General features: G+C 41.2%; 1 protein-coding gene across 1 annotated transcript in view; it reads left to right on the top strand.

Moving 5' to 3' along the window:
* Positions 1 to 1492: 1492 nt before the first annotated feature.
* The window catches only part of LHX4 (LIM homeobox 4), a 122877-nt gene continuing 97098 nt past the window's right edge, over positions 1493 to 27271 (top strand). The window contains 1 exon segment of the mRNA XM_030206946.1: positions 1493 to 1568. Within this exon segment, the coding sequence (XP_030062806.1) occupies positions 1493 to 1568 (76 nt within the window).

The following is a 27271-nucleotide window of genomic DNA, read 5'->3' as shown; positions in this document are numbered from 1 at the left end:
TTATTTCATTTTATTTAGCTAATGTTTCCTCGGGCTGTAACTGAAGATTCCTTTTACTGTAAGTATTGATAACCTGTATTGAGGGCACCAATGGAAATGGACTTGCTTTTATTGCAAAATCTAAAAATCCCAATACAGTTTTTGTCAACAAAAATAAACTGCATATATGCGACCACAGATTTCTGGAATTACCAGACGAACTTGATCACCTGACACTTTAATCATTATAGTCTTCCTAACCTTATACAAGCACGTGCCCTTGCACTCTCAGAAACGCACATATACTTTAACTTTAGAATAAACTCTAGAAAAGTGACTCGATTTTTCTGTCTGTAAATGAGAATGATCAAGATGTGTCCCAAACTTGTAAAAGCTGGGGTACTGGTAAACTAATCGGTTGCCAGATCAGAGAGGAGGAGGCAGGGTCAACCGAAAACTCCAGTTGAGCAAATCTTCAATTTTATGATTTTAAATTGTCCTGCCTTTTTTTGTTGTTGTTACATTTGTACCCCGCACTTTCCCACTCATGGCAGGCTCAATGCGGCTTACATATTATATACAGGTACTTATTTGTACCTGAGGCAATGGAGGGTTAAGTGATTTGTCCAGAGTCACAAGGAGCTGCCTGTGCCTGACGTGGGAATTGAACTCAGTTCCCCAGGACCAGAGTCCACTACCCTAACCACTCCTCCTTTTCAGATCCCAAATTAAAATATATCTATGTTTGAACGCCCAAGAAATGTATCTTAAACTAAGAATGCGATAAAGTTGAAACCACGCCACCACCACCAATAAGAAACTCCTTTAGCAAAGAAAGTTCCGATTTCTTGACTTAGTATTAGAGACAGCTGAGAGCCAGAAAAGGAACTGAGCGTGAGTGATGGGGGACTAATGCCGAGAAAGTGAAAACTTTAAAGCAAATGGAAAATAGTCAAAGAAAAGAAGAATCATTTCTGGAAAAAATAGATTATTAGGTTGCAAGAAAGGCTATTCTCAGTCTGTGACGTATGGGCTGCTGTGCCACGGGCCAGCGGACCTAGAGTATCCCGGAGCCACCTGCTGCTGCATTTATGGCCTGTCGGAGCAAAGGAGGAGCTGAGCGTGGCCCCGCCCCATCTTGTTTTCCTTGCCTTGCTTTGGTTGTTGACTCGCACTGACGCCCCCTCCCACTCTATCCAGAAGAGCTCAACAGGATTGGCTGACGGGCGGGGCCTCCCTGCGGTATGTGACGTCACGGACGCTCCTGCAGTGTGAATGAATCAAACTGCTTCAGCGGTCAGCACACCACCGGCCGAAGGAGCTGCTGCAGCGTCACTTAACCCAGGATTAGTAACCCGGGATAGCACCATTAAAAAAGGCAAGCCAGGGAATTTCAAACAAAAGCTGGCTTAAGGCAGAAGAACTTCAAGCTTTTCTGAACGCACCCGACCAGACTTTAGATTTTTTATTTATATATATTTTTTGTTTATTTTTTCCTTTCTAGTTTAATGAAATGATGCAAAGCTCAGCACTGTCTACAGAAGGTTCTCTTAAGGGGCTCCCAGAGATTCTTGGTCTGCCTGTGCAACGTAAGGCATTTTTCTCGTTGATTTACTAAGTAAATGCTGGGATTAGTAGGTGATTTAGTGGCGCAGGGATGGTTTCACTGCACAGAAAAACGTGGAGGCCTGGGGAGGGGGAGCCTAAAGGGTGAGAACGTGTAACTGCATTCTTCCAAAACTGGAAGCAGAATGTCTTATCTCAGCAACTCACTGCAGAGAGGATATGGATGCTTTATCGTTGGAACTGAGGCAGATAGAAAAAAATGACTAGGGAAGAAATAGAAATAGAGTTTTCGCAGTCTGCGGAAGCAGGGAAAAGGATGCCCGTATCTGTTCACTCTCCGTATAGGAGGAGGTCGTGTGGCACCCAGGAAGGCTCCTTGGGAGCTTCTAAATCCAACTCTGGTGTTAGGACTAACTTTAATCAGACCTACAAGAAGTTGGGCTAAACATTCCCTATAAAAGCCGAATTTCCACTTCCAGAGCGATGGAAGTCCAACTCAGCTGCCAGCCGACCTCTATTGATTATAGTAATTTTTAGAGCTCGGGAGAATGGGCACAGAGTTGCCAGTTCCAATTGATACCCTTTTATACTGTGACCCTGCTAAAAGTATCTTTACTACAGTGCATTTCAGTGGGAGATTCTCCTCTTAACGGTTTTGACATTTATTTTAAGGGTTGCAATATTGGCGTGCATGCAGGTGATCTGTTGCTGCACAGCGAAGGAAACCCGCCCATTTTCAACATGTTTTTTTTTTTTTATTCATTTGCTTCATGTGGAATTGAGAAAAAAAAACCCTGTGTTTTAGAACTAAATTATAGATACTAGATTAAATGAATACGTATTGGCTCTTGGTTTGTGTACTAAGGCCTGCCGACGTGGCCTATTTTATTTTAGACTTAATCCTGGATAGATTTGGAAATAATTCCCCTGTGGGAAGTATATTTATGTAGAGAGATCGGTAGCTTTTTGGTCTTGCAGTTGTGTGCCACTTGGGGTTTGTTTTGAGAACAGATGATTCTCTGAGAAACGGAATTTCATCAGTATTGGTTGCCAATAAAGAGGTGAATGTTATGCACATATATTTTGTGTTTCATTTATTTGCTGTGGGATAATATGATTACCTTCAGTAGTTTTGTGGAGGATCAACGTAAGTGCCTGCTGTTGTTGTTTCTAGGAGAAGAGGGTCAGAGTATGTATCCGACTTTGTTACTGTATTTTTTTACGGGGGGGGGGGGAGGGCTGCAGGGAAGGTGATTGGTCGTCATCGTGATTTGTTATGGTACGTTGGAGGGGATACTATGGATGCCAGATGCTTTCCACCTACTCTTGGCTTGGAAGTTGTTTTTTCCCTACTACAGAGAGAACGTTTAATTTTATTTAAAAACTGGCATATCTGTTCTCTCCTAAAACAAATAAAATTCTTAATAATAATAATAATCAGATCAGAAAAGGTACAGTATTGCTACTGAGAAACAAGAGATACTCGCTATCAGAATAAAGGGAATTTGTATTTTTTCATGTGTGATGAATAATGGAGAAATGAGTATTCTGGGAGAGGACTTTTTCAGAAATGATAAATACCTTTAATTATGCTGTAATTCTTTTTAGATATACAGGACTTCTATGATGTGACATGGCGCTCAAACCTGCCCCTTCCCCAAGAGTTGTCTTTTGTACAATATGCTATTGGTTTCTAGGTGGGATGGTTGATGTGTGTGCAGGAATTACTTTTCTTCACCTTGTTGCCTTCTCTTGGCCCATAAGGTTTTGTGACCAAAAGAACTAAAGCTGTAGAAACACTTGAACATTAACAGGAGCAGTCATTGTTATTCCTAATTGACAAAATCTTGAAAATGATTTGATTTTGTTTTATCTTTCCAAATCTATACACGTTAGGGTATTGTGCAGACTTAAACTTTCCTCGGCAGGCTGGAAATGTGTATTTTCTTATATTGCTTTTCTTCTTTCTTGTTTCCATCCAAATCCTATTAGAATATTTCAGTATTTAAAGATCTGTATCTTTTTGGCATAAAAAGGAAGGGAAAACCCACCAGGTCTGCTTTTTGCAAGGCTGCACAGATATTACAGGGAGCGGGTGTAGCTTAATTTAATGGGGAAAGTCTTTCTAGTCTTCCTTTGCCGTCCCTCCTATGGGACAGAAGAGACCGGTTTTATTTAAATAGGTGACTGGGATGTATTTTATAGTTTCTTCCTCATCTAATGACATTGTTAGTGCACACTTATATGGTTTACAGTTACCATTTTATTCATTGCGAAGGGTATAAGAATTGCTGGTTCACTATTTCTAATGTGTCTGTTCATTTCCCTAAGCCAGTAACACTTTTTCACTTCATTTTCTTGCCCTAAAATATACTTTCTGATTTTGTGGCTGGGATAGTTTTTGTTTGAGGAAATTAATTCCTTAATTTTGGTCTGTAGCTGGAATCCCCAATTGAAATTATTTGATTTATTCTGCAAAATATGATAGCTGGATATTTTAAATAATTTTTTTCTTCAAGGTTTGTGGTTATTTTTTTTTTTTAATATAATTGGACTGATTGTGCCCTCTGAAAAGAATACAGGTAGCTCGCGATAATGTTGTGTACTAAAATATTCCAGAAAATAAAAGGTTTTTTTTTATATTTTAAAAAAACACGGGGCACAAAGTAGGCCATTCCGTGTTCCAGAAATATGGTTATATTTAATTCACATTTTCTTTTTTTCAAATCCAGTTATCTTTCTTTACTACGTTATTTACTGAATTTTGAGTGGCAATCTTTTTGCTTAATGAGAATGGCAAAGGTAGAAAGTAAACACAAATTAAGTTGCCTCAAAAAAACAGATTTGATAAAATCTTCCTGCCGGCCCTAAACAGAAGCCATGGGAGTTACCTTCATGGAGTGCCAGTTACAACACTGGGCCATTTTCCTCTTTATCTGCCCTCACTAGCCGTCAGTTTTCTGAAATTTTACCTTTTCTTTCTTGTACATCTCTCATGGCATAGAATATGTTTGATTTTTGGGTGCTGAATATAACTTTATTAGTACTTTGGGCTTTAACTTGGAAATGACAGAGACCGGTTACTAGAGAGAGTTCCCCCTTAGGTGATTAGGTGACACCTGATCTGGGTTAAAAAGGGAGAATGAGCTTAGGATAATTGCAGGAAGTGACTTTGTCTAAGTGAAAGTTCTCTCTGTGCTTTGAGGAGCTTCCTCAGGTGTCCTCCAAACTCTGTAAGGGGAAAAATGAAGAGTTCTCTTCGTCACGAGTCATATGTGAAACTATTAGTAATAACTTATCTTAGATTATTCTTAATGGGGTGAAGTAACTTTGTCTACTCCCTATTTCATTTCCTCACCATGCCTGAGGGCTTGTGGTCCTTTTTTCTAATCCCAGAAGAGAGTCGATGGGCTACTGATGATAGACTTTTTTTTCCAAGCTGTTCCAAATAATGTATCTTAATGGTTGGTATCATCCTAATATGGGGGGGGGGGGGGGGGGGGTTCTTGAATTAAGGAAGGTAACTGGCATATCTAGGTAGGAGAATTGTTTGTACTTTGCAATGTTTTCAATTAAAGGAACGGAAGAACATCCAGTGTCCTGTAACAGGGTCCGTTTTGGTCACTACAGTGACGTCTGTAGGTTACCCCCACTTCGGCTTGATTACTTTTAAGCTTTACACCCCGAAGGGGGTAACTTCTTGTCTAAGGCCATCCCAGGCGAAGACCAACAGAATTCTATTGTGTGAATCTCAAAAATGTTTTGTTTCTTGAATTTAACATTCCTGCCTTATGGGTATTTTTATTTTGAAAATTCTCAGATCAGCAGTTTTCGGTTCTATTTTATGTACGTTTGTGATTTTATGGTATGTGGAATTGTGATTATTTGTGTAAGTTGTTCTCCGCTCAGAATGGTAAATGTGCGGACTAGAAATCTTTTAAATAAATAAATAAAATTGGCTACATGTAGTGCGTTACCAGAGGAGCAAAGAAGACATCAGAAACGTAAGGATCCGGTTTTTTTAACCGTACACCGACTGCAAAATGCAATTTTACTCTGTTCATTGAACTGAAATAAGAACACAGTAAGTTTCCTCCTGTATAAGAATGCCTATGGGATTTTATAATTACAGTGTCTCACAGAGTTAACACGTAGCCACCACCAGCGAGAAAAGTATGACCGCAAATTTTGATTGCTGATCTGCGGGACAGATTTCAAATGTGCAAAACACCATTAATAGCCAGTTGTACTTGTTATAGCTGAGGCAGAGAAGATAAGTGACTTGTTGCAGTCAGGGGGAAATGGTTAAGTTCCACAAGCTAGAGCTAACTTTCGCTGTTGCCTGTTCTACGACACAACTTTACAGCCCTGGCACAACTTTCAGCATTTGGGGGGGGGGGGGGGGGGGGTCTAGCTGATGTGTTAGCTACGAAATTGTTTTAACGTTTAAATTGCTTTAAATAATACTATGATCTTAATATTTTTTTTCTGCATACACTGAGATTGGTCAGTTTGTGGCTGGGATTTTGGTTTATAAACTTAAAATAGTTAACCAAATACCTAAAAATCTGCGAAGCAGCGCTGGTAGTTGTCTGCTATTCTGAGCGGATTCTTGTATTGGTAGTTTATATATTCACTATAAGATGGGAGCAGCAACTGCTTTTACCTCTCAAGTCTAGCCTACCCCCCCCCCCCCCAACCCATGTAAGTTATATGAAACACCCCAGCGCTTATATCCCTATCCGTTCCCACTCCATGTGAATTAGTAGACAGTTCAAATACCATACAAATATTGACAAGGCAGAGCATGAACAAATTAGAAACAGTCACACTGTAGTTGGTAATTAACAGGCTGCAGCTTCATTTATTGTATAATAAATTCCATCAGTACCCGAGCTGGGATAAGGATTAAACATCACTTTAACAGAAATTGAACCAACCAGAAAGTGCTACCCACTTGCCACCCCGCCATTCCAGCTGGGCTTAATGAATCCAGTAAGGATCCAGCAGGTGCCCAGAATTGCATCACTAATTCTCACCGCTGGGTGAAAATTAAGTAGTGTGCTTGCTAATACAAAAACAGCCCCAACCAGCTTGGGTGACCACCAGCTGTGACAATAGAAAAGGTCAACACACAAAACAAAAAACTCCAACAAGAACAACATCATCAGTAGTGAAACAGGAAGTACAATAGTCTAATCTGTGCCGAACCTACCAGGGGGAGGGCGGGGCCTCCGAGGAAGGAGGGAATGACCTTGGGCCGCGGGTGTGGCTTTTTTTTTTTCGCCTGTTGTAAGCCCAGGTAAGGCCTCCAATCAGTGCCCTTGAAATTTACACCAAGCGCTAGTTTAAAATATAATACCCCTTTGGGTGTGGCTCTGGGTCAGCCATCTTGCTCTCCCTTTTGCCCCTACCCAAAAATAGGGCCGAATCGGGCATGTGCTGTGCCACCCCTTGTTAAGTGGTGGGCTCGGACTGGGTCCTTCTTATTCCCATGACATGTCAGAATACGAAAAATAGGAATATATGTGGTCGTCAATGGTCTGCTTATACCAGTTTCCAAACTAATATTTAAATGTATCCTGAAAGTATCCTCTGTATATATCAGCTAACAAAAATTGATCTTGGAAACAAAAATTAAAACTTTAGATTTCAAATTGCAAGACATGAAATGATTTCATGCCCAGTATAGTTACTCTACAAAGATGGCAAGATGTAGAAGGGACCTGTCCTGCCAGAACCCCTGGTCCTCAGAAATAAACTTTAAAATCGTATTTCCTGACATGTCCAATGAATTCGAAGATAGGAAAACTCTTAATGGTATCGGCTCGGCTGGAATCTGCTCTTTCCAAGTTTGGGACCAATAGATTTCAATCTGTGAATCGGAATCTATAAGTGGATTCTGAGGAACTTGTACGGCGATAAATAAAATGTAACTACTGTATTAATAAGCAACAATAGTAAAGCATAAGATTTTGAAACCGGGCTTAATTTTTTTTCAAAAATTTAGATATGGGGGATGGAAAAATACCTTTGACAGGATTCTTAAAGTGCATGGTCAGATCCATTTTTTTTACTGTCTGAAAATCTGTGGGGTTTTTGTTTGTTTGTTTCATATAAAGGTTAATAAATATAAAGAATGAATAAGGCGGTAGCTGTTATTGGACTACAATAACACATTTTGACTATCTGTCGGGAGCTAAAATCCACTTACAGTCAGGATAGATCCTTGCGGTTTCAAGGCTGGTTGAACTCTGTTGTATTCTAATGGATGCACGTTCTATAACTCGTCTCGTGTGTGTTTGTGGGATGATTTTGCAGGATATTTTTGTGTTTATTGTTTCATTGTTCTTACATTTGACCAAAATCAAGTCATTATAAGTATGATGATGATAGCACCTTTCACCCAGCAAGCATATTTTTTTTTACAATGCATATAGCTTTCCTGGTATGAATGTCGTGTTAAGTTTTCAGTGTGCACATGGAAGGAGGAAACACTGTAAGCAGAGGCAACTTATTACTGGCTGTGGCGGAGTAACTGACCTGATACACAAAGAGGGTCCTACAGGGGATTGGCACTAAATAAATGATTCAATTCATAGCCGGCCCTTAACACTAAGGCTGTTAGTGCTGGGAGTAAATGTATATTTAAAAGGGGTTGCAATGTGTGACCAATAGCACGTCTTACTGGTGTATCTTGATTAATATTAAAATGTTTGGCGGGGGGAAAGGAAGAGCACTAAACAGGCAGACATATCTGACTGGCTAGCTAGTCTTCTTTGCATTCCAAAGTTTATACTGCTGAAGGAACACATTTAGTTGTAAAAATATACACGATTTCTTCCACTTTGAATTTTGCCATACAAAATTACTCAATTCAATCCAGCATTAAATTATATTGTCCAGGTCCTTAACCTTTATGTAACAGTTTACAACTGAACTTCCCCTCCCCCCTTCACTCCTACCCACGGGACAGGAATACAGTTTTTCACGATCTCCAGTTCTATACTGGTTACCAGGAATGAAAATAACAGAGCGCAACGCTATTTGGCGCTGTGCGCCTACTTGCTCGATTTAGCGCCTATCTTAGGAGAGGTGATCAATTAATATTTATAATTGTTGTCGAGGGTTGATTATAAAATGATGGAGCCATGGCCGGCGCTGTTTATAGAGCTGGGTTCCGTCTTAAACCTGCATATTCAGGAAGGATTCGTGGGCAGGAAAATAGTTTTCCTACTAGGTTTCAAAGAATAGGAAATAGGTTCCGGTGGATGCTTTCTAGGATAAGCTGCAAAGCAGAAGACATTTTATGGACCTCTGGCGTGGTCATCCAGAGGTGGCCGGTTTAAATCCCACTGCTGTTCTTTGTGATCTTGGGCAAGTCACTTAACCCTCCATTGCCTCAGTTACAAACTTAGATTATGAGCCCTCCTGGGACAGAGAAATATCCAGTGTACCTGAATGTAACTCACCTTGAGCTACTACTGAAAAGGTGTGAGCAAAATCCAAATATAAAAATTGCCTGAGCCGCAGAAAAAGTCTGGAATGTCTAGAGGAGCGATTCTACAGCCTGTCTTCTTGATTCCATTTTGATGTTAATAAAATCCAGTTTGCTGAGGCCAAGCTTGATCGTATTTAAAGCCCAGGCTCCGGTGTTATAAAGGCTACACAACCTCTTCAGCTTTGACTGGTGTCCTGACCTCTATGCATCCGCTGTCCCTGTCTGGTCCAGACCCTCCCGTGGGTCTCGGTCCATGTAAAGGCTCCCAAGTTGATGCTCAGACTCCAGTGGCTTGGAACTGGGGTAAACTGGAAACTGATGTTCCAGGTTCTGTTCTGAAGTGACAGAGTCACATTGTCCTAGATTCAGTAGTAGAATCCTCTTTGTTCCTAGAGATTCTTTTATTGGGCATCAGAGTTCAGAACAGTATTTATGTTACAAGATGGTTGACTTTCCTAGTTAGGGGAACGTGTGGCAGGGTAGCCGTGTTGCACCACTCTTAAAGATAACCCATAGAAATAAAACAAAACAAAGAAATAAAAAGAAAAGAAGATGAAATTTTTTTATTGGGACCAAGTTAATACATTTTTTGATTAGCTTTCCAAGGTAACACCTTCTTCTTCAGATCAGGAATTCAGAAAAGAATTTTAAAAATGTATTGTTAGCCCAATAAAAAATTGTAATTTTCTTTTCTTTGTTTTATTTTGTTTCTATTGATTATCTAGTTAGGGGGGCAAAGAAAAAGGAGTCTCCACGCTCCATAGTCTCCCCTTTCCCTCTCCCTATCGGTTGGTTAAAATTACATAATAGCAGCCAGCCCTGTGGGCGCTGAACACCCCCAAAATTGAGCCATCTCCTTCATTGTATCCAAGGAAGAGTAATTTGTATTATGTTTGCCACCTCCAATGATTTTGAAATGTTGGCGTCTATGTGTGTAGGTATATTTGTGTGTGAACGCAGAGCGTCCAAGAGGTTTTTATTTCTCCCTCCAAATCTGGCTAAACAGCAGATACGTACGCCCTTCTTTCCAATATCGAGCTGCTGTTTAATCCGAATTCCCCTTCCAGTGTCAGTGGGAGTCAGACCCTGATGTCAGGGCAGCGCTTCTCCCTGGCACTGACAGGGCCCTGAAGGTGCCGAGATGCATTTGGAGGCTGTATGTATGGAAAGGTCACCAGATTTCCTCTCTCCCTGGCTTTCTTACTGATTTTATACGGGGTATATCTTCAAAAGCGGAACAGGGAGGTAAAGTGTCTGACGAAAAGAATAACTGTGAAATGGAACGATCCGGAGAGGAGAGTTTCACTGACAACAGAAGAGTTTGGTGTGGGGTTTCCCCTGATAATTATAGAGGAATAATAAAAAAGGATGGATAAGTTATGGCTGGGTAAAACAATCTGACATGCTTACTACAGATTTTTGAAATCCGTGTTAAACATTACACGACGAATTCAGGTTTATTATCCAACTTTTCATTTATCTGCCCATCATCAAGATTCTGAATCGACCAATAAATAGTAGAAATATGTTAAATCCCAAAAGTAATATAAAACAATACGCGAGAGATGCTTTCGGCCTTTTTTTCACACACAATAAGAACTACCTGGTCCTATGAATCCTATTTAGCACAAACCTTCTCTCGGGTATAAGTAGAGGGGGAAAAAACGTATTTGAACAGGAACTCGAAGTTATTTTCATTCTTGTTGGCTAGCGCCTGTTTATGGACAAATGATTTATTTCCCATCGACAAAATATAGTAATTTGAAAGAAATGTTTCCCATGGCTTCTCCATATAATTTTTAATATCTATTCAATTATACATGTAAAATACAATGATTATACACACAGTATATGGACATTCATATATTTGTATAGATAAATGAAAAAGCTACTATTTACTTAAATAATTGTTAAGGAAATCTCCCAAAAGTGCCAGTCGGATGCTTTTTCCTCAGCACCACTGGCTTTTCAGGAGCAGCTACTGTTACTAGAGTAAGAGATCAGAGACCAGATAAAGCTTCAGATCTTTGGACCCAAGTGCAACAGATTTATACTTGGGGTTCCAAGCCCCGCCTCGCCCTGTCCAGAAACCTTAAAAAAAAACTCTTCCCGAGATTCTCCCTCTTGTCATAGAGGAGAAGGGAAGTGTGGTCTGCTTAGCGCCGGTCCGAATCGTTCCTGATATATTCTGCACAAATGTACTAAATAAAAGATTCTATTGGAGGGGGAGAGAGAGAATACTGCTCCTTCCAATTCTTTATCTGATTTTCTGTTTTCTACCTCCTCTATCCTTATTCAGCCTTGAAATGTTAATTCACTTTTTCGGTCCTAAACTCTTCCACACGCACTTCTATTCATACGGGGAAAGGGAGGGGGGGGGGGCTTGATATACCTCCTTTCTGTGGTACAAAGTTGGTTTAACATATTATATACAGGTACTTTTTCTATTCCTAGTGGGCTCACAGTTTAAGGTGTGTTTTGGTCTTATATTATGAGTTTCTATATTGATATCTACCCTTCACCTTTTTCAGGATTTATTTTTTCACCTTTTATGGGCTATCAATGTTTGAGCTGAAAATGTGAAAAATAAACCAGGAAAATGCTTTACCCTCTTAGCCCTGTATTACCGACGTACCTGGGTGAAAGGGAGATGCTCTGTCCTTTTACTTCTGCAGTGCCATTGCTGAAATATTATGTAGCTATCTAGTTTATTACTGTTGTTGTTATAAGATGTTTTGCTTGATCAGAACTGTGCTTTTGGAATGTGGCTGTCCTATCAAGTATCCTTTGAAGAATTTATTTCTCATCATATATTACTTTATTGTTTTCCTTAATGTGTGAATGTGGGGATACGGATGGTCATCAAGTTTACTAAGGCTTATTTTCAAAGCACTTAGCCTTCCAAAGTTCCATAGAAACCTATGGAACTTTGGAAGGCTAAGTGCTTTGAAAATATGCCTCTCTGTGTCCCTGAAAGATCTACAAATTGCAGGGCAATGGGTCACTAAAATAAAACTAGGGGTATGCACACTTTTTAAAAGACTGGTTCTCTAATTAATACAGTATCAAAGAGTAATATGAATATATATATATATACACACACACACACACACATATCACACAAGCACGTATATAGTCTTTCCCCAAATATAATGTAATATGCAGTAATCTACTTTCTGCCGTGTGAAATTAATTCCATGAAATTAATTCAATTGAAAAACTAATATTCAGTAGTACAGTGAAATGTCTTTTATACTAGGAGGCGCTTGGCTATTCATTTCCCAACATTTAGATGAAATTAACAACCCCGAGAAGGGGGCTGAGAGCGATTTGATTTTTTGTTCTTAAAGTCCCAATGAAAATAACACAATGCAGAAATTCTTTATCCGATGAAGAAAGCAAAAAAAAGTCAGTAAAAAGGTGGAGTCACCCAATCTCTGTCTTCCGCATTGAAGTGTCTAATCAGCTCTCTCAAAGTCCGATTCAGGTCCAGTTCTTTTTCTACTACTCCAAAGCAGCACCACCACTGTATTAACACTGGTCTTATTTATTTCATATCATTTTCATGGAAGATAAAGGAAGTAAATCAAACGAGTCTTTTCCTGGTTTGTTTACTTTCTTTGTAATGTGTTCTTGAATCCTCCCTTGACTTTCTGTTGAATCCAAAACTGGCTCTTGTCTGCTCTGGGGAGGTTTTGCAGGTCTGAGAGAGAGAGGAATTCTGGGCTGCAGACTGACTAGTCTTCTCTGCTAATTAATTAATCACTGCTGTCTAACTGCATTAATTAAGGGGTTTTTGCAGAGGACACCCAAAAGTGTAATCAATGAGGAAGAGAGAACAGAGAAATTCCTTATTTAATATTAATCAATATCCAAATGTTTTCTGAAATGATCCACATTATCAATGCAATCTAGGAATTTCCATGCCATCTTTATCAATAGAAATCAAACAAAAACATGGAAATGAAAATAAGATGATACCTTTTTTATTGGACATAACTTAATACATTAAGGTTGCCCTTCTTCCTCAGATCGGAAATAAGCAAATGTGGTAGCAGATAGTATATATAAGTGAAACATCCAAGCATTACTTTGATAGTCTGACAGGGTGGGAGGGAGGGGGTGGGTAGGAGGTATGCATGGGGACATCAAAGCATTTCATTGATATTCTAACAGGAAGGGTGTGGGTAGGTAAGAGGAGGGTGATAACAGAGAAATACAATTTTATGGTTTATAATGGGCTAGAAAACCCAGATCCTTGTTAAGTCCTTTCTGTTGGGTGTCAAAATATTTAATCATTCTGACTTCAAAGGTCTTACGTTCCTGTATTGTTTTAAAGTTACCTTTCAGGATTCTAACTATGAAATCACTGGTGCAGTGTCCTGGTCTTGTATAATGCTGGCCCACCGGGGTGGGAACCTGACTGGCACCGGCTATCTTCATGTGATGTCTGTGCAGATTGAATCTTGTCTTAAGCATCTGGCCTGTTTCTCCAATATAGCATCCTTCATTACATTTTTAACACTGAATGATATATACAACATTGGAAGATGAGCATGTGAAAGATTCCTTTATGTTGAATATTTTTCCTTTGTGAATAACTGTGGGGTCCTACCCACCCCCACCCTCCCACCCTGTCAGACTGTCAAAGTAATGCTTGGATGTTTCACTTATATATACTATCTGCTACCACATTTGCTTATTTCCGATCTGACGAAGAAGGGCAAGCTTCGAAAGCTAATCAAGAAATGTATTAAGTTATGTCCAATAAAAAAGGTATTATCTTATTTTCTTTTCCATGTTTTATTTTGTTTGATTTCTATTGATAACCTTAAGAGTGGACTAATACGGCTACTACACCTCTCTACATACCATCTTTTGATGCCAAGATCAGTAATACCTTGTGCGTCTGCCCTCTTCCCCAACTTCCTAATCAAAACTCCCCTTCCCACCCAGCATTCTCATAATCAAGTTGGATCCACCTGGGCATTATATAAACCTGATCATAAATTCACAAATTCATTATTGCTAAACTCTATGGCTGGATTCATCATCCTGTCTGCCAAAGAACCAGGAAAGGTGCAATCACCCTTTATTATGTAGTGGTGTTTGGTTCTCATAGGAAAGGAATCGCTACACAAGCCTCAGAAAGTACATGATATGAATGAGATTCATCTTAATACCAATATACATTTCTTTGTTTTTGAGGGGGGGAGGTAATGTTAAAAGGTATTTCTGGGGGTAAATCAGTGTTATATGTATAGAAATGACCTTTTCTAAAATTGCACAGAGGCCATACGTGTACAGTTATGCACATACACCCTGTATTGAATGTATGCACACACTTAATAAAATATACACCCGTGTCCACAAAATAGAATGGTCAAAGAGCAGGTGTAAATCTATAACTCTGTTTTCTGTGGAGTCATTTTCAAGTGGAAAGTATGTGTGTACTTCTCCTTAGAAAACTGATGCAACTTATGCCTATACCAGTTGCACAAGGCAACTGACCTGTTATAAAATCATTGTTTTTATGTGCAGTATTATCTATCTATGTATGCATGACATGTCATCAAGCATATAACTGATTTTTGAGTAAATCAATATTGATATCTGTGTGTGTGTATACTATACACATACATATAGATAAATATCAGTCTGTGCATGTTTGGTGCCATGCAAAATGTGTAGCTGGTGGCATTAAACATTTAGGGGATAATTCTAGAATTGGGCACTATGTAATGCCTTGCACTGAGTGCCATTTTCTGTAATGATGTCAGTGTGCCATGATGCTGCTATATAGAATATTAGTGTTGGCATCAATGTACCTACGGTTATGCACACCTGCTTATGCCAAGTCTGTGCTTGTCGTAAATGAATGCACCAAAATGTGGCACTTCAGCACTTACCCCCTGATTCTATAAAAGTCACCAAAAATTGTACATGCAATTTAATTGAATAACCAGCCAATTGGTGCCAATAATTGGCTTTTTAACAAGCAATTATTGGTGCTAATTGAAATCAATTAGCATGTATATATGTAAATCTAGTGGCATGATCTGTGCCTAAATTTTACATGACTCACGGTAAAGGGGGCACAGAAATGGGGAGGTCATGGGTGTTTCTGGGCAGAGCATGGGTGTGGATTCCAGTTACACATGCAATTATGGAATAAGGGAAATGGGACTTGATATACCGCCTTTCTGAGGTTTTTGCAACTACATTCAAAGCGGTTTACATATATTCAGGTACTTATTTTGTGCCAGGGGCAATGGAGGGTTAAGTGTTCTGCGTGTACATTTTTTTAGGCAGGGGCATTTGCATCATATTTTTATTGGTGCAAATGGACATGCCTAAATTTACACACGACCGTGCCTAACTTTAAGCCCGGCTTATAGAATAGGGCTTAAGCACTTTTTTGGTACAATTTTTGGTGCTGATTTTTTTGGTGCAATTTATGGAATTCACCCCTTAGTGTACAGTATTCTGTAAGTTGTGCTCATAAATGGGAGTCCCAACTAGTATACACTGCCCATGCTCCTCCCCAGTGAATGCCTCCTTGCATTTATGTGCTAAGGCATTTGTGTGCATACTTTATAGAATACCTCTGTGCAATATTCTAGCATTTATGCACATAAGTATACATTTACCTGCGCAAGTGCTAATATTCTATAAATTTAAGTGTGCATTTGGGACTAGATTCGATATATGATACCAAAAATAATCTATGCTAAGCACTATTCTGTAAATTGCGCTCGTAAGTTGGTCACTGTTTATAGAATAGCATCTAACACCAGAAGCCACACACATCTTTTAGGTGTGAGGATTTACACCAATTGAAAGCTGGTGTAAAACTCCACACCTAAATTAGGCATGGATCAGGTGTATTTTGCAACAGTGCGTATACATTCTTGGAATGCCCATGCCCCTCCCATGGCCACGTCCTCTTTTCAGATCCACACACTAGAGTTTACATGTGCTTTATAGAATATACCTAGCAAGATATGTATGTAAATTAATTGTTGCCAATTAGCATTGATAATTGATTATCTGCACTAATTGGTTTATTGTTGAATTAAATTATGTGGAAATGGGGTATATACCCAATTTCCCATGTGCAATTTTGAGTACCATATATAGAATCTGAAGGATAGCACTTAAATTTAGGTGCTCTTTTACAGAATGAGAGTGCGTTTTTTCTAGAAAAAAAGGTGCCGGTATTCAAATGCCAGGCCACCCTTCATGTGTGGGGTGATCCTTGAGGGACCCACCCTACAATAGCCAGGTCCCCTGCAACCAGTCACAGAATCTATGACAAGGCACAATTGGTGTGTAGAGCCTGAGCTCTTTCATTAAAACTTGGGGATCATTGGTCAATTTTAGCAGACAATGGAAAAAGTGCCGGTACTCGGTACCCCCAAGTACCCCCTCAAAAAAAGCCCTGAGTATAAGTCTCCCTTTATATATAGCACTATACATACTGCAAAATGGACAGTGTGAGGGCATTCTAGGAGTGGCAGCCATTAATATATGTGGAGCAGTGGTGTAGCCACAGGTGGGCTTGGGTGGGCCATGGCCCACCCATTTATGGCTCAGGCCCACCCAACAGTAGCACATGTTTAGTGGTAACTGGTGGGAATCCCAAGCTCCGCCAGCTAAAGATTTTCCCCTGATGGTAACGAAAACGCTACTCTCCATGACACCGGCACCTGCTCAGTTTTCATTGCATGCCTGCTGCCAAGGTGGAAAGAAGCGTTTTCCCACCAGCTGAGATCATTTTTTTTTGGGGGGGGGGGGGGGGAGAACACTTGGTGCCCACCCAATTCTTGCCTAGGCCCACCCAAAATCTGTTGTCTGGCTACGCCCCTGATGTGGAGGGGCATAATCAAACGCAAACGCCTATCTCCATGGGTGTTTATCTCCGAGAACGGGTCCGTGAAGGGGCGGGCCAAACCGTATTTTCGAAAAAATGGACATTTTTGAGCTGGGCATTTGTTTTTTTTAGCGATAATGGAAACTAAAAACGCCCAGCTCAAAAACGTCCTAATCCAAGCCATTTGGTCATGGGAGGGGCCAGGATTCGTAGTACACTGGCCCCCCTAATATGCCAGGACACCAACTGGGCACTCTAGGTCAGTGTGGTGGACTTCAGAAAAAGCTCCCACATGTATAGCTCCCTTACCATGGGTGCTGAGCTCCCAACCCCCCTCCCCCAAAACCCACTACCCACAAATGTACAACACTACCATAGCTCTTAGGGGTGAAGGGGGCACCTACATGTGGGTACAGTGGGTTTTGGAGGCCTCCCATTTACCAGCACAAGTGTTACAGGTGGGGGGGGATGGGCCTGGGGCCACCTGGCTGAAGTGCACTGCGGTACCCACTAAAAGTGCTCCAGGTACCTGCATACACGCAGGACTCTAGGACTTGTTGCTGCTGTATAACATTGGCACACCAGTTGACACCTGAAGAATAATCTCTCCAAAAACGTCCTTTATTGGAATAACCGCGTTTACTCACAGTTAACTGCAGATCAGAGGTTGTGCCCCACTGGCAACGAGTCTCCCTGGTACTGAGATTAGCAGTAGGTCAGAGCTGGCAGAATGCTGTACAATGCCCTCTTTCAGCCACATTCAAGGTAAGAACTAAGTTCTCTAACATGGCTAACACAGGAAAGGGAACTAAAACTGGCTTACAAAAATGGCCACTACCGCATGGACTACAACAGGAAACAAAACAGGGCACACTCTGACCCAGTAGGCAGGGGGAAAAGCACCATGGGAGAAGAGCCTACCAACTACCAACCTCATGAGACTGTAACACAAGCTAATGAAATCACAGAGCCCAATACCCTACACCCACCACAATGCAATGCTGATGTGACCCTGTACTGCACCCGAGAGCCACATCTGACCCAGGGAAAGGCTGTGAGAGGATCGAACACATTCTGCTGTCATGGAGGTGGGTACGACATTTGAGGCTGGCATACTGGCTGGAAAAAAAGTTTTTAAAGTGGGGTTTTTTTTGGTGGGAGGGGGTTAGTGACCACTGGGGGAGTCCGGGGAGGTCATCCCCGATTCCCTCCAGTGGTCATCTGGGCAGTTGGGGCACTTTTTTGGGACTTGTTCGTGAGAAAAAAGGGTCCAAAAAAAGTGACCCAAAATCGCGGTCAAAACGCCTTTTTTTTTTTCGATTATCAGCTAAAGACGCCCATCTCTCCTCAGCTGATAACCACGCCCCAGTCCCGCCTCCACCATGCCTCCGACACGCCCCCATCAACTTTATTCATTTCCTTGACGGAGTGCAGTTGGAAACGCCCATAATTGGCTTTCGATTATACCGATTTGGGCGCCTTTGTGAGAAAAACGCCCATCTCCCGATTTGGGTCAAAATATAGGCGTTTTTCTTTTTCGATTATAGGCAGGATAATCTACTCAATGCTATTAACTTGGGTGCTTAGTCTTATTAGAATTTACTTAAATGGAACCTCAAAGCTCCGACCAGCATGCATAAGTTTTAATGATGCTGACTTGTCAAAAGTCCCATTTTCATCTCTATGAAAAACCTTTTAAGTATGAGAGTACTGTTCCATACATTTACTACATAAAGGGTTAGATTCTGTATATGGCGCCTGAGAAATCCATGAAGTAAAAAAAATACTCCTAGGCATATTCCATGCAATATATAGAATACACCATGCAACTCTCTATTCGACCAAATTTGGTCATGCCAATTTAAGCCATGTTTTACTTGGCATAAATCCCGATCACTAAATCAGGTGCAGAACAGGTGTGTTCTATACTAATGAGCATAGATTTTTGAAACGCCCATGACCCGCTCATTCCACACCCATAACCAGGCCCCCTTTTCAACTATGTGACTTGGAAATTACGTACATCACGTTACAGAATACACTTAGCGAGTTGTGCGCATAAATCTTAATGCCAATTTGTGCTGATAATTGTTTGTTAACATCAAATTAACAGCACTGATTAGCTAGTCAACCAATTAAGTTACGCACATTGTTGTAAAATATGCTTCAATTTCCACACAGAAATTAAGGCACGATATATAAAATTTGGAGCAAAGTCTTTAATCAGTAACAAAACCCAATCCTATAATAGATTGCTCAAAGCAAAACAAAACTTATCATCGTCTTGACTTTCCATGTCTTCATCAAGAACTTCAGCAGTCAACTGTTCAGGGTTCCTAAATCATTAAGTTGACCTTCAAAAGACCAAAAAATACTAAATAGCACAAAAATATAAGCCAACAATGGTGCCTCTGTGCCATTACTTAGCTCTATATCTCTGCTTAGGTCACCCCGACACTGGCCACTGTTTCACAGCGCAAGAAGCTGCTGCTTTAGGGGGTTTCAGACCTTGTTACAACAAGTACTTTCAGGTTCAAGGACCACCTAAGCAGAGACATAAAACTAAGTAACAGAATTTATAAAAAATAATGAAAAATGAACAGTGAAAAATGCTAAAATTAAATTAGAGATTTTTTAAACCAGTGATTATAAGGACAGGTAAAAATTGAGAAGGTCATATGTACCTGCATATATCTGAGGCTTTTTCCTCCAAGAATAATTTAAGTATTATCATTCAGCAGACATAAGTTTTTCAAGAATTATGACAGCTTGCATAAGAAGGTCTGTTTAAAAATACTGAGCGCTGGTATAGTGACGTTGTTTGTGTACTGATTACAAATTTAGGTCTGCTATTCATTTGCCTAGACTTATGAACCTAGGGGTTGATATTCAAAGTGATTTAACGGGAAAGAAGCGGCTCCTGCCCTGTTTAATTGTCTAGGCGGGGCTATCCGAGAATACTCAGCGGCACTAAACTGGTTAGTGCTGCTGAATCTTAGCACTGACTGCTAAACTGAAAGCTATGGGGTGGAGTGGGCACTTATGTGGTTACATGCCAATATATTCAGCACTAAGTTAGGTGGCTAAATCGGAGCACATAAAATTCAGTCCTATCTTTATTTAGTGTTGCTTAGAAGGTTAAGCACTTATCCATCTAAGAGATAGCTGGCCATTTAATGCCAGTGCCCAGACATGGCCCATCACCGACTATCCAGGAATAATGCCAGTGGCAGCAAAAAAAATGTATACCACCACCAACTGAATATCTACCCCCTAATTTATGAGCCTAGTACAGAAAATCAGTGCTAAGCTCCTAACTTTCTTCCCCGCCCTAAATCTGTTCTTGTTGCTATCCTCTTTTTATGCCCCTAAATCTAGTAGTTTAGTGAAAGTTTGCATATAAAGTTATGCACTCAACCCTAGTACATTTTCAAAAGGGTGCTTTTACTAAAGTGTACTGAAATCTGAGCTTGGTGCAATCTAATGCGACTTTTGCATGCACTAAGACCAGATTTAATGTGCATGAGCCCTGCAAAAACAGAAAACAAAGGAGCACTTAGCACCTCCTACCTGCTCCTGTGTTAAATCTGCATTATCTGGTTAGTGCTAACGGGATGCCCACTCTCCACCTATGACACATCCCTTCTAGAAACTTTTTTTTTTAATGTAACCTCCACTTTGAGGTGTTCTAGGTGGCTGCCTAGACCATGCCCAGGACAAGTGGACAACAGGGTTTCACACTATTATTTATTTGTTGGGACCAGGGTGGGACTAGGATTTACTTAGAAGGCCAAGCAAGCTCTGCATCAGATTTCACACTTCACACTTGCTGAAAACTATTACTGTCGTTCAATTGATGAGGGTACAGCTTCCAACATTTCAGCACAGGTGGCCAACTATTTACAATAGCTTTCTCCTCTCCTCCAATCAAGTACAGAAATTACCAACAGCTTCTCTTTATTCTCTTTGTTACTCACTATTACTACTACTACTTAACATTTCTAAAGCGCTACTAGGGTTACGCAGCGCTGTACAATTTAACATAGAGGGACAGTCCCTGCTCAAAGAGCTTACAATCTAAAAGACAAGTGAACGATCAAACCCACTTGCAGGTATGGTGAGGGCTTGGCTTGACTTGGCTTGCACAGTTCTCTTTCTGGTACGCTTAAGCTGATGTTAACTGTTATCAAAAGTCAATTAGGTAGTCTCACTCAGGGGCGTAGCTAGGTGGGGACATGGGCCCCCACAAATTTACTCCTGGAAACTGAGAGTTTCACTTAAAGGAACTTGCAGGACGTGCTGGATGTCAGGACTCACAGCACAGATCAGCGAACGTGCCGGAGACCGGTGCTGAAGAAGATTTCGGCTGGTGAGGGTTCCCAACCCCCGCAGGCAAAGGTACCTTGCGGCAGCGGCGGGTCGAAGGTGGCAGGGAGGGTCGGCAGGGGGGGGGTCGAAAGTGGCAGGGAGGACTGGCAGCAGGGGGGGGGATCGGCAGCTGGGGGAGGTGGGCTAAAATGTGCCCCCCCCCACCTTGGGCTCTGGACCCCCTCTCCCGCTGAGGTCTGGCTATGCCCCTGGTCTCACTTGTAAGCTCTCTCAAGCAGGGACTGTCCTTCCCCATGTTTAAACTTGTACAGCGCTGCGTAACCCTAGCAGCGCTATAGAAATGCTAAGTAGTAGTAGTTATAGGCTCCTTGGTATCTAGGTGATAGGCACTGTGGTTCTGCAGCATGGATGTTATAGATGTTAAACAGATCTTTTCTCCTCCTGCCTGCTATGGTTGGAAGTACAGGCTGCCTGGTTCACACCACAGCTACCCTGAATGAAATCTCTCTCCTTCTTTCCTGGACTACATATGGGGTGGAAAGGTTCTCCATAACCATTCCGTTCCACTATACAAGACAACAACTGAGTTTTGGGTCTGTTTCTTGTCCATTGGTCCTTGAATCCTTGCTTCTTAGCAAGTGCCTAGTAGTGCTAATTTATGGGAGTATGACAGGCTGAGTCTGCATTCAGGATTTCTGTATCAGGCTGGACAGGAGGGATCTCCCTCTTGGCATGGGTCAATGGCGGGAGGTGGAACCCAAGACAAATTTGGTGGGGGAAAACAGGGAGCTTATAACACAAAGAGGGGAGATAACTGCTGCCACCAGACTCTTCCCCAGATTATCATAAACCCTCCTATTGTTCCATCAATTTTCAGAGGCTTCTACCCTCTCTGGAAACTTCTAGTGTGAACATATGATTTCCTGACAGGTGCTAGAACAGGAGAAAAAACCCCAACAGGTTCACATAAAGGCCACAACTGAAGCTGGATTCATAGAGCCTAGAGATGAGAGCTAGAAATAAAATTCAGGCAGCTTCTTCCTTCCTATTGGCTGTCAGGGCTGCCATGGACCAGCAATGGAAGCACTAACTTAATAGGCTGAATAAACTGTGCACTGCATCAAGGATTTAAAACAGCACAAACTGGTGTTAAAATTCTCAGTAGGTTACATAAAAATAGTTAATGTACACTTAGCACCACAAACAGGGAAAATACCGCAAAATGCGTTAATGTGTTTTGTGGTAGCCTGTTTTCCCACACTAACACTTGTTAAGGGCTAAACTTCTTATAGTAAAAGGGTCCCAAAGTGAGGAACATAAATCCTTTGAACTTTGGGCCCATTGAATTTAACAACCAACCAACAAACTCCCAGTAAACACAGCTCACATTCTGAGGGGAGATATGATAGAGGTATATAAACAGGTGGATGTGAAGCGCCTGTTCACGCTTTCCAAAAATACTAGGACTAGGGGGCATGCGATGAAACTACAGTCTAGTAAATTTAAAACAAATTGGAGAAACGTTTTCTTCACCCAACGCGTAATTAAACTCTGGAATTTGTTTCTGGAGAACGTGGTGAAGGCGGTTAGCTTGGCAGAGTTTAAAAAGGGGTTAGACGGTTTCCTAAAGGACAAGTTCATAAACCACTACTCAATGGACTTGGGAAAAATCCACAATTCCAGGAATAACATGTATAGAATGTTTGTACATTTGGGATGCTCGCCAGGTGCCCTTGGCCTGGATTGGTCGCTGTCGTGGACAGGATGCTGGGCTCGATGGACCCTTGGTCTTTTCCCAGTGTGGCATTATTTATGTACTTATGTACTTATATGTTTTTTGAACTTTAGGCCATGCTATTGTGTTAAAATAACATGAGCTAAAAGACCTCTGCAGATATGACAAAGGCAGTCTGAAAACAGCAGCAGAAATGGCAAAACTAGCAGCTAGTTTACCGTAGTGTAAAATAAAGCTGCCAACTGGATCCAGATTTGCAGGACAGGGTTGATCCAGTCCTGGGTTTATATCAGTGCATGCTGGGACTTGTAGCTTGCTTTTCTTAGGGAATGCAATGGGGAAATTAGAATTACAAGTCCCTGCATGCAATGGGGTAAACCCAGTCCTGCAAATCCGGATTCAGTTGGTAGCTTAGTGTAAAATGGCTACATACTTTCTATGCATTAGATGTAGGAGTTATATTTACTGACAGAGAAACATCTCATTCAAAATTGATCAGAACAACACTTTATCTACCAGGCATTCTTTGTATACATACTGAAATGTCCTTGCCATAGTCCTGACAGCCAGGAAACATCTGTTTTAACAGTTACAATATCACAGGCTTCAAAATATCATCCAGCATAAAGGAATCACAATTTATCCAATTATCAAAATATGTACACCGCTCTCTGCTCTGCCTTGGCAGCTAGAACAGTCTAGCAAGTTCAAATAAACTATAAACTGAAATGTATCTGAAATGAAGGAACATCTCATTTTAAAAAGTTAATACAGCACCTCTTGTCTGCATAATAATTTTTAATGACTGAACTGCTTACTCATTGCGCCTCTGCTGGTGTTTGATAAACAGCCATAATTCATGAAATTAAAAAAAATATATCTGCAGTTTCTTGAAATGATGCATTTTCTATTGAAATAGACAGTTTTTTCCTAACATATAGATATTTCGAATATATTCAAGGAGACAATATGTATAATGTATTGATTTATTCATGTGCATTGGATACATATCTATATATTCATAGCATATATGCTGTTGGCGTGGAGTCAGATTTTACACAGAACATACAAATTGGAACTGAGATGTCCAGGTCAGGATGTGTCAAATTCTGGTCCTGTTTTAGAAAAGGATTCTGCCGATGTAGAACCTTATCTAAAATACTTACAGGAATCAATGAGTTATACTGTCTACCTGTGGCAGCAGCACCCATTTCATAACTGTCAACATCTAAACCATAAATGGAGACAACGAAGCAGTGGCATAGACACAGGTGGGCCTGGGTGGGCTTGGGCCCACCCACTTTGGGGTCAGGCCCACCTGAAATCAGTGCTCTGTCGGCGTGACTGGTGGGGATCCACAAACCCTGCCAGCAGATCTCCTCCCACCAGAAAGAACACTTACATCCATCGCTGAGCCACTGGTAGTGTCGCTGAACCACTGCTGCCCCACCCCTCGTGCATGCGCAGAGGCTAGACGTGTTAGTGGCTCTGGGACACTACCACCAGATGCACAAGGTGTAAGATCTTTGGCTGGTGGAGCTTTCAGATCCCCACTGGCTCTTTTGGTTTGATTGGGGGGGGGGGGGGGTGAAAGAGAACTGGAGGGGGCCAAGGAAAGCACCGGAGGGGGGCCGAGGAGGGAAGGGAAGAGGTGGGGTTTTGGGCCCACCTTCTTTGGGCTCAGGCCCACCCTATATTTGTCATCTGGCTACGCTCCTGCAATTAGGTAACACAGACATCTAAGTGTCAGCACTTAACACAGGTGTATTTGATATTTCAGAACACACGTATGTAAATGCTGATACTTAGAAATGTGTCTGGCCGATATTCAGCCAGTAGCTATTACTGGCTAAATTAGCCCTGGATATTCAGTGCTAGGCTATATATAGGCACTGTTGCTGAATATCCAGGGCTAATTGTTAAAGTGCTGGCCGTCAGAACTTATGTGAGGCCTGGTTGATATTCAACCTGGGCCTATATTAGGCAATTTATAATTTTTAAAAAAATGTGCAGACCTCCCTCCTCTGGTCTCAACCCCCACCCCCCAGTCCCAATCCTCCATCCCCCCCTTTGAAGTGACACTGAACCCCCTCTTCTGACCAAGCAAACCCCTTCCACCTCTCCAACATGCAGAATAGGCTCCCCTGGGCCTACCTGCAATCCCTGGTGATTCAGCAGAGGTGGTGAGGGCAGGAACGAAGCCCACTCACTCTTGCCCCTATGTCTGTCTTTCCAAAATGACTGTCGCAACCTCTCACGGCAGCCTCATGGTGAAGTACCAATTAGCACCAATTATAGACAATAATTGGTTAATACCAATTGGAAGCTAATTATTATATTAAGTTACACACATAACAGACAATATTGCAGCCTTGTGAGGTAAGTATAAAATTGTGCATGCACGTTTATAGAATTAGGGGGATAATTTTTTTAATTAAAATTTCACAATACATCACATGAAAAAGAGTGATAAGAAAAGTCAGAATCACTAAGGGGCTAAAAAGGAATTTAAACAAGAAATTAGATACACATTTTACCAACCACTATAAAAGCCTGGAGACTAGATATTAAATAAGAACCACTGACAGGGGCAGGCACATGTCAGCAATGTAGCAGGGAGGCCTAACCAAGGGTAATAATTAAAAATCATTTAACTGTTTAGGATCAAAAAGCATAAAGGAATTTCTCCCCCCCATATTATAACACATAAGCAAAGAAATTTTAACATGAAGGTAGCATCCAAAGACTGGACCCGAGGTTTCAACGCCAAGAAGTCTTGTCTTCTCTTTTGGGTAGCTCTCAAAATTTAAGGAGGATTAAAAAAAACTGGTCAAATCCAATGTCTCTTGTTTAGCACCTAATACATTATTTCCCAGATTTTTCTTCTCCAATATTGATATATTTTGAGCTCTTACTAAAGGTGGAAGGCTATCCCGCTGTATTCTAAGCACTTCCATCAGATATTTATGAACCATATCCAATGGACTTATCAATGGAGATTTAGGGAAATTTCTTAAAAACGTATATTATTCTTCCTTAACTGGGTTTTCATATTGTCAATCTTATGGTTTAGAAAGGTGCAGCCTTTAACTACCACAGCATTAGTCTCTTGAAATGTAGATACCTTGGATCCCACCTCCCCAATTCTGGCTGCTTGTTGTCCAAACTGCTCATCCTGGCCTGCCAAACCAATATTTACATCTTCCACAAGCTTATTTACCACAGTCATTATGGCGGAATTAGCCCCTTAGATTGCCTCCCTGAGTGAGACCAATATCACCATAATCCCTCCTACTCCGGTTGGCAATACACTCATTACCTCTCCAGTACTTCTAACCTAGACTGATGGTGTGTCCGACTGTACCTGACCATTCAGGCACAGTCTGATAGGGGAGGAGATAGCTGCTGGCTTCCACTCTAGTTACAAAATCGGCAATTGCAAAACCTCCTCAGTGCCATCCTGCCATCTAGCAAGGCATGCCATACTTCCGGCTTAAGGAGGAAGAGGTCACTCCACAAGACTTGGCGATGCCTGTTCCATACTGCCATTCGAAAATTTGGGCTTTGCCTAAACAGTTTCTGCCACTGCTTCAGAAGAAACTCTGAAAGCCTTGAGCATTTGCTGCTTCATCTGAGGGTTGCCAGCCAGCAAAGCACAGTTCAGAAGCTTCATTGAGCATTTCAGTACATTTCCCTTCATGCCAACATCTTGGTCATACTAGGGGGATCATTTTTTAGGAACTTTGAAGTTTAGAGAATAGAGGCTAGTGTACATGCTATACGAGAAATGGTATGCTGTTTCTGAAAGAGGGAGTTTTTGTAACAGGCCTGCTAACGTGCATCAAATATATATATATAATTCCAGTGCATACCTTCCCTTTGAAAATAATCTCACAGAAAATACCCACAAGTTTACACCTGCTGGTTAATATGCTCAACATTTTCATGAAAATTTACCTGTATACTTGATACTCCAAAACTATAGGGGTAAGCCCAAATTCCACCCCCAGAAATGTCCCACTTACCTGGGTAAAAGTGTGCACATGTGGAGGATAATTATATAAGTAGGGTAGTCGGAGATATGAGCCAGGAGATGGAGCCACTAAAAAAGTGTGCCAGTATTGTATAAATGATGTGGCTTTTGCCTCCCAAACGGACATACTGGCCAAGTGTATGTGCACAGAACATACGTGCTTGAGGACAATTGCAAATGTGAGCCAGGGCCTGAAAGCCCAGTTTCAGGATGGCAGACACTCTCCTTTTGGTCCAGCTCATGGTGAGATGGCAG

The sequence above is a fragment of the Microcaecilia unicolor genome, chromosome 6 (assembly GCF_901765095.1).
Source record: "Microcaecilia unicolor chromosome 6, aMicUni1.1, whole genome shotgun sequence".
In the NCBI taxonomy this organism is placed as follows: domain Eukaryota; kingdom Metazoa; phylum Chordata; class Amphibia; order Gymnophiona; family Siphonopidae; genus Microcaecilia; species Microcaecilia unicolor.
The sequence above is the reverse complement of the archived record's forward strand: the minus strand, read 5'-3'. Positions and strand labels throughout refer to the sequence as shown.